This window comes from Nematolebias whitei, chromosome 5 (assembly GCF_014905685.2).
Source record: "Nematolebias whitei isolate Nwh7 chromosome 5, NemWhi1, whole genome shotgun sequence".
NCBI classification, from domain to species: Eukaryota; Metazoa; Chordata; class Actinopteri; order Cyprinodontiformes; family Rivulidae; genus Nematolebias; species Nematolebias whitei.
In genome coordinates this window covers 7,882,101-7,890,355 of record NC_056502.1, presented here as the reverse complement: position 1 = coordinate 7,890,355, position 8,255 = coordinate 7,882,101, and the positions used below count along the sequence as shown (strand labels likewise).

Here is an 8,255-nt window from a genome sequence, read left to right as displayed (position 1 = left end):
CATACACTTTAAACACTGGGTTAATAAGCAGTAAACATTGTGGTCTTTAAATAACCCCAACAATCAGCTAAGAGCGCTATAAATATGTAATTACAATAAAGACAATTGTGCTCACTCTTTGAGGAGCTCTAAAGGGTAGCGTGTGTCTTTAACTGAATCTTATGGAACAAATAATTAAATCTAGACAAAGAAACTGTTGCTGAAATGCTGTTGATGCTTTATGATCATTTCTCTTTTGACTCACTGAAGAAGCACGGGACGTTTGTTGTAACATGTCTGATCAAGAACTCCAACCATAGCGAAGTGGTTTTCCTCAACAATTATATCTTAGTTTGTTCAGAGCAGCTACTCCACAGGTCGGATTCCTTTGGCCTCCTCCAACTTCGTCAGGGTCTCGTCCCACTGGGTGAACTGCTTGGACATCAGGAGCATCTATCAAATAGACGTCGCATATCAGCGGGTGGAGAGATGACGGCAACAGTTTGGGTTGTGATACGTCAAGTTAAAGACAGAAAAAATGTAAGCTAAAATTAATTTGATTATTATTATTCCAGTATATAATAAAGTGTGAAATAAAGTTTCTGTAAACAAAATGTATTTCTTTTTTGTGTATTGTGCTTGATCTTTTATTGTAGTGAATTTTTAAAACGTCATTGTGCATAGTACCGTTTTGTTGTATTCTTCAAACAGCTTCTTCACTTCCTGTGACTGAGTCTCAGTTTGGTCCTGGAAGCAAACAAACCTACTAAGTAAAAGCAATAATGATCATTTTAAAAGAACAAGTGAGGTAAGACAGAAACACATAAAAGAAAAGGTTACCTGCTGTTTTATGTGATTCTGCGACAGTCGCTGCAGCTTGGTTGCATGTTCAGGTACATCTGTGAACAATGAAGATAGACAACTGACACCAGCTTGAAGGTAAAAGTAAATTAAAAAAAGCAGATCCCATTTCATATACAAATCACATTACATGGCAGTTATTATAGGTTAAAACGAAGCATTTCTAGCAGATAACACAGTAAGCATTTGTTTCTTCTTTGCTGCCATGGTAAAATAACAGACAAATTAGTTATTGAGATAGTTCAGCTTTGATGTGCATGTTTCCATGAGTATCAAACCTCTGATATAAGTGCTGTCCAACAGTGGCTGCAGACTGTTGACCTGCTCCAACAAAGCAGCCTGGGAGACTAAGAATTCTTCCTCTGTGCAGAAACAGAAAATAAACACAATTCATTTATCAAAAATATAATTATTTATTTTGAGGGTAATAAAATGAGGATAACGATGTTACACAAATATATTTTTATGAAAACAAGATATTTTATTATATCCAGTCAGTGTCTTTCTAGCTCAAACCGGCAAGAATGAACTCCAGTTTCATTGCGTCAGGAACAGTGATGTGATCAGTGAATTGTGGATCCAGATACTTCATCAGGTCTTCAACTGAAATAAAAAAGGAATATTAATAAAAATTAATAGCAAGCAGTACAGAATAACAGAAGTTCCTGAGGTAACTTGCCACCGCTTTCTAAATATCACTTGTAAATATTGTTAAGTCACCTTAATTCACAATGATTTACAACATTACTGAGAACGCCTAATAAATGATCAAAACCCTTAACTTGAATGGATAAAGTGTGACTTACTCTTCTTGTGGAGGATTTTTACTCTTTCTCTCTTGTTGGCCGTGTTGGTCAAACCTGCTTGAATCCTGGCTAAAGACTCTGCACACTGTATAAAAAAAGCATATTAATTAGTTTAAACAATAGTGATTGACAGTGTTATAAAAAAAACTAATAAAAAGAACTGTGTCAAAGTAGCATTCTTGTACTTTACTTACTGGCAGATGAAATGAAAAGCGCACAGTAGGTAACATAATAAAATAAGTTCTTCATAATATTTACTATCAGTACTTTGAAATTACAACATCCATTTAAAAAAACTTCAGTTTCTCTTTAGGGTACAGGGTAAATACTTTTAACATCACATGACAACCCCTTTGGCGTCAAAACATTTGTTTAACACAAAGGCCAAATAAAAGTGCAGTAATTCACATCGCAAAGAATGGCACAAGCTCACTACAGAGACATGCATGAGACTTTTTTTTTTTTTGCACTAATAACGTTTTACTAAGACATAATGAATAATTGTGGCCCACACAGATAAGTGAATCCTTTAAAGAACAAGACTAGCAAACAGCTTGAACTAGATATTGTACCAGTAATTACTTAAAAATGTAATGTTTCTCACTAATTCTGCTAGCACAATCTGAATCCACATTAAAGAGCTTTAAACCAAAAAGGGCGTCAACTCCCAGCTACAGAACCATCGTCGGCTATGCTAATGCTAAAGGGTAAATAACAATTCTTTAATTCGTTATAGAAAATATTATTAGCGGACCTTGACAGGTTTTCCAAGTTTGTTCTTTCTTTCGCCATATATTCGGTTCTCCAGCGTCTGAAGACGCATTTCAAGGCTGTCCGTGCTCGTTTTTTGGTCCATTCTTGAAGCTACGGATGAGCAGCTTCGAAATAGTCTTTACAAGTCGCACGATTATGACGTCACTCACCCGTCCATTTTTTTTTTTTTCCATTTTTTTTTTTCCGATTTAACTCATAAAAATAATTCTAATATTAAATGTAACTTTTCGTGTAATTAACAAGTGTCGGGAATCTTTAAAGAAGGCTAAGATATATAAATTTACCCTTTTTTTGAAGTAATGTATGGATGGATGCAATAAAGAGTTACCACGAGGGGTCGCTGTTTTACGAGAAAATTCCATCCGTTTTCCGGTGACAGCTGAGGAAATGACAATCTGACAACAAACCAGCATTTAGGGCCCCACTGTCATTCAGGCTGCCTACAAAACATCGAGACAAAAGTAAGGTTTTCGTACTTATCACTGCATTTTCTTGTTCATAATGAATACCCGTTTAAGGACACCATGGGAGTAAGCACACATTAGTTCAGGAACCTGCTCTTTGTTAAATTTCACTTGCTAAGCTAACTTACTTAGCTTTGAAGCTAACGTGAGTTTGGAGCCACATTTGCGTACTTTGAGAGGAGACAAGTTAGGTTGAAAGCCAAGCAGGTAAGTTTCCGCCTTTATGACTTGGTAATAATGGTTCTGACAGTCTGTTATCTGAAAACGCAGGATGGTGAAAGCTGTTGCTCTGTTCACGCCATTGAAGTATTGTGATACTGGTTTGGCTGCCTGTTGTGGTTTGTTTCTGACAGCAGGAAGCTGTTGGAATTTGGACTCAGACCTCATCGTTTGGGGAGTTTATTCTTATGTCCCTCTGGGATCAGCAGCTGCAGCATGGCAGATGACAAGGATGTCCTGAGAGACGTTTGGTTCGGTCGGATACCCACCTGCTTCACACTGAACCCGGATGAGATTACAGAGAGAGAGGCGGAACCCTACTATGTAAGTAGTACAAGTACTGGGATTTATTTTTAGACTAAAGTTGAGGTACAGCAACAATTTAAATATTCTCATGAGCATCATAAGAATATTATGGATACAAGATATTCCACATGGACACTACAAGCATCGGTGTACAGTCATCAATCATCTTGAATGTCTACTTATAAGTACTACCATAAATGTTGTTCACTGGGGAGGATTTATGTGGCAAGACAGAAGGTCTTTTGAACTAATTGTTTGCCTTTTTCATATAATATATATTTTTAATTCTAAAAATATGCCTTGCTGTTGGTACGAGATAGGCTGCCATGTTTATTGATGTATTGCACTGGCTCACGTCTGTACACATTTGCATTTTACATGCAAATATAATTCACCACCGACTTGGATCAACATAAATGATCCGGGCAAAGACCACTGCAGGCTGTCGGAGTCCAAGCTGAATTAATTGCAAATGCTTTTCAAGATATAGTACTCATGACCAAATAACTATACACCCCCTGATGGCTTGTGAAAATTGCATTAGTCAAAAATTTTTGTGTTATTTAAATCTAAGAATGAGAACAGCACTAATTTGTAGATTTTCTTGATTAAAAGGTCAGAGGTTGGACCGTGATTTTGTATTTGTTTAAGTAGCACATACATAATAATGCCTCAATTCGTGTAAATTTGAAAGCTTCCTCTTCACATCCAATTAAAAAATATGAACTCAATTCATCTGCTGGTTATTTTATGTTGTAGTTTACCGGTTATTTCAGACAAGCATGCAGACGCAGTATGTAAGTGCATGTGTGCATATATGTCACACTGAGACTTTTTTTAATAACGTGTTTCATCCTCTGATCGCTTGACTTTTTTAGCTGCTGCTGCCCAGAGTGAGCTATCTCCCTCTGGTTACAGACAAAGTGAAAAAACACTTTCTCAAAGTGATGAAGGCGGAGGACGTGGAGGAAATGTGGTTTGAGTATGAAGGAACGCCTCTGAAATGGTAAGAAAAGAATTGGGTTGTTGGTGTCTGATTAAATATTTGCAACACTTAGTGTCCCTATGAAAAAGTCCACCTTCCCTTTCTCCAGATGAACTGCCAGTAGTACTTGAAATACAGACATCAACAGTCCAAACCGTGCATGTTAGGCTGCTTTCAGGCCCAAGCATCCTTTTTTCTAAAGAGATCTGTGATCTCAATGGGATTTACTTGTTATTAAAGGTAAATACCGTAAATAAGCTTAACTAAAAGCACAGGAAGTGGCAATAAAATCCAGTTCATCTAACCGTTTAACTTAGGAACTCCTGTTCACTAAATTTAGTTAAATACATAAAACAAAATCAGGCTCATTTGGGGTTAAACATTTCTGATTTTATCAATGTTTTGTGTGAAATTGACGTGTCAGCATGTAAAAACGAGTATCAATACCTGTTTTTCCATTCATCTAAAAAGTGTTTACATCCATTGGCGCTGGCTAAAAGAAATCCCTTCTGGTTTGTAGACTCCTGTAATCATGTTCTCAAGAACATAGAAACCACTGCCACCTCTGTTGTCCTAAACCTTACTGAACATGTGATATTATGGATGAGCTGTGTTTACTCTGGTTAACCTGGTTAATATTTTTAGCAGAGGTATTTAAAGAAGCACTTGTACAAACTTTTGCCACAAGATGTCCCTATTGCAACACATAATGAGAAATTTTAAGCAAAATAAAACGTTATTTCTGATAATATTTCAGAAAATCAGCTGCTGTTGATACCATTTTAATACAATTTTGACAAGTGTAAATACCAGAATCAGTGCTTACTGGTTTTATTTTCCTAAATGTCTAGATTGTTTTGCTGAAACATAACATTATTCAAAAATACAATAATTTTTACTTTTTTCACCAAGTTTTTGTTTACATATAGATTTTTACTGTGTATCGTAATATATGATCTTTACCTTGAAGTGGTTCATTTATATTAGTTTTGATCCATTAATGCAATGCTACAAGTTTAGTTAGTTTGGCTCAATTATCGATCATTTAGAATAAATATTCTGTGTAAATAAAATGTTTTAATATATGCATCCAGATTATGACAAATCAAGAATTTTACAATAAAATTCCTGCAGATGAAACATAGTGGATTAAACTTACTATAAAACTTTTACTGTGTTTTAAAAATTCTGAAACGTTAAGGCAACTGCATTAAATGCCTTGAAGAACACCTAAATTATTGTTCAAATAATGACTCGTCTTTTATAGTATTGTTTAAAAATATTATTTTAAAAGTAGATTGACACGTAAAACCTTGGGTTGTTTTCTCAGTGACAGTAAAGCAAGTAATGTATTGTAGGTGTGTTAAAAATGCTTTTGAATATTAGAAGTAATGCTAGTTTCACTGTGATCTTGAGCTTAATGCACTCACAAAATGTTTTTAATTATTATTATTTTTAAGGCATTATCCAATTGGAGTTCTGTTTGATCTCCATGCCTCTAATACGGTCCTACCCTGGAGCATCACTGTGCATTTTAAGGTAAGAGCCCATCAGAAGATGCCTACAAATACAGAGGAGTCATCACCTCGACCACATGTATGAATAGGCAGCACATTGAGCATCCAGCCATAACATTATAACCACTGACAGATCAAAGGACTCCACTCAGCTTAATACATCCTGGCATTTGTTGAGGTGAGTGGACATCTGCCACCCACCTGAAGAATTCTGCACCGCTGTAACACGTCTCACATCGTACCGTCTCTCTTCATTAGTAGCAAACTACCTTTAAACCTTAAACATTAAACCTCTTAAACACTTTTAGATGAGTGTTCATAATGTTATGGCTGATAGTTGTGTGGACCGTTTGCTATTTTTAACTGATTTTCTTCCGTCTTTGGACTCGAAACTGTTTTCTGCAGTAGCAAAATTGTGAAGAATGAGGTCTACTTAGCAGCTAAATAATCATAACGTGTTCTAAGTGTTGATAGATAACACAAAGGAAAATTCATTTACAATATCATAACACAATTGTACGTTTTTTTCACAAGTGTAATTGCGCAGACTCGAGCTTACATCATGCTCTGGCAGTCTAAAATATCCTTTGAACAGAATTTATAAGCTCAACTGATTGTCCAGATGACCCGACTGAGCATTATTGGATTCGGTACCTGGATGATTGAGCATGAACTTTGATGATTGCTGATTTGTTTTACCGTTTGTGTAAACGGAGTATCATTTGTTTTTGCACAGTTTTGTCAAAAGTTCAAACCCTTCAACATAAAGTGTGTATGTGAACGTTCGGTAGAGTTTTCCAGATCGGGACCTTCTTCACTGCCCATCAAGCTCCATAGTCGAGGCTCACTTCATGTCCAGCATCAAGGAGGCCGACACCTTGAAGCACAAGAGCCAAGTTGTGAACGACATGCAGAAGAAGGACCACAAGCAGCTGTGGATGGGCCTGCAGAACGGTGAGCTGCACATGGACAGATATGAACATTTTAATCAAAACAGACCGCAGGCAGCTGGTGAGGAAGTGACTTCCAATCTTACTGTCAAACGTCAACTGATTAATGCAAAGATCCACATGTGCGCTATTCCTGCAACTCATCCACCTACACACATGATGCACACACACAAAAACGTGATATGTTCTGGATTTTATCAGCAGCAACACACAACGTTTTTATTTTTTTATTATTTTTTTGGTTGTTGTCATTTTTTTTTTGGTGCGTCACAAACACAACAAACGCGTCCAGATAAATTCGCAGACGTCCAGGACGTGCACTGCGATTGAATTGCGGTATTTAATAACTTTTCCCACTAAAACCAGTCCCCCGCTCATTTCTGCCTCTTCTGTGCTGACAGGTTCATTTTGGGAAAGGATGTTGACTGTGATGTTTGTGTGGGTGAAGTTGGGGCGGCTGTGGGAGATGCTGCAGGGTGTGATGCTTCCCTGCGCTTATTTTATTTATTTCTGTTTGTCTTTGATCAACAGAACCACAGAGTTTCATCTGGTCAGTTTAATCCAGCTCAGCATATTTTTCACCCACTCATGACTGGCTGTCCTCTGTAGCAGTCAGCTCAAACCAGCACACTACCTCATTTTGAGGTACCGTATTTTTCAGACTATAAGTTGCACTTAAAACCCTAAAATCTTCTCAAAAATCAACAGCGAGCTTTATAATCAGGTGCGCCTTATGTATTAATTCTGATTGCGCTTAATGACCTCGAACCAAGTTCGTGTGGTTATTGTGAACGAGTTGAATAAAGTTTGACTTATCTGACTGTTTTGTTTCACTTAATGCGCCTTATAGTTTGAAAAATATGGTAATTAGGTGTTTTTCTCCCACACCGATCATGCTTGCTCAAAATTTCCTAAAGCCTAGTAATGATCAGGATCATAGTAATCAATATTTCTGAACATATCCCTTCACGTTGATTTAAACCATTTTAATTACCATATACAGATGTAAAACAGTAGAGATCATTGTTCGACAACAATCATGTAAAAAAAAACACATTTCCTTCTCTTATAACTTGCACCAGAGTATGGATTTTATTTAAACATCAACAGCATCCTTAAATAAGTGAAAACTGCACAAGTTTGACTTTTTGGTATCAATTCATAAAATACAGAGAGGTGGAAAACCAAACTAAGACCTTAACTTAAAGGACTACATTTGGCCTTCTGTCTTTGATAACAAACTTATAACGTTATTCTGAGAAGGGGCGTAGTTACAGCTGTTTTGGTCAAACTTTATAAATTATATTTTGCCCAAGTTTAACAGTTTGCAAGATGTTAATGTGCTCAGAGAGTTTGTTGAAGATTTCTCTTGCCCACCACCACACCAAGTTTGA

General features: G+C 36.6%; 2 protein-coding genes across 2 annotated transcripts in view; one reads left to right on the top strand and one right to left on the bottom strand.

Moving 5' to 3' along the window:
- On the bottom strand, window positions 1-2,554 carry dctn3 (dynactin 3 (p22)). The gene is made up of 7 exons (XM_037676764.1): window positions 2,401-2,554; window positions 1,647-1,731; window positions 1,357-1,443; window positions 1,119-1,202; window positions 820-878; window positions 667-726; window positions 1-432 (listed from the first exon to the last, which is right to left on the bottom strand). Exons 1-7 carry the CDS (start codon window positions 2,500-2,502, stop codon window positions 346-348), a joined length of 564 nt encoding a protein of 187 aa, XP_037532692.1. The 5' UTR covers window positions 2,503-2,554; the 3' UTR covers window positions 1-345.
- A 243-nt stretch (window positions 2,555-2,797) lies between these two features.
- The window catches only part of atg5 (ATG5 autophagy related 5 homolog (S. cerevisiae)), a 36,946-nt gene continuing 31,488 nt past the window's right edge, over window positions 2,798-8,255 (top strand). Inside the window, exons 1-5 of the mRNA XM_037676763.1 lie at window positions 2,798-2,881; window positions 3,238-3,427; window positions 4,288-4,415; window positions 5,855-5,933; window positions 6,703-6,865. Of these exons, the coding sequence (XP_037532691.1) occupies window positions 3,320-3,427; window positions 4,288-4,415; window positions 5,855-5,933; window positions 6,703-6,865 (478 nt within the window). The 5' untranslated portion in view covers window positions 2,798-2,881; window positions 3,238-3,319. The remainder of the gene's footprint in view (window positions 2,882-3,237; window positions 3,428-4,287; window positions 4,416-5,854; window positions 5,934-6,702; window positions 6,866-8,255) is intronic.

Bases quoted from the DNA above. Each gene is read 5' to 3' on its own strand.
- dctn3 (XM_037676764.1), bottom strand. From the start codon at position 2,502: ATGGACCAAAAAACGAGCACGGACAGCCTTGAAATGCGTCTTCAGACG. The intron at 879-1,118 runs GTTTGATACTCA...CATTGTTCACAG, and splicing joins GGACAGCACTTATATCAGAG to ATGTACCTGAACATGCAACC. The intron at 433-666 runs GTACTATGCACA...TCTATTTGATAG, and splicing joins TTGAAGAATACAACAAAACG to ATGCTCCTGATGTCCAAGCA.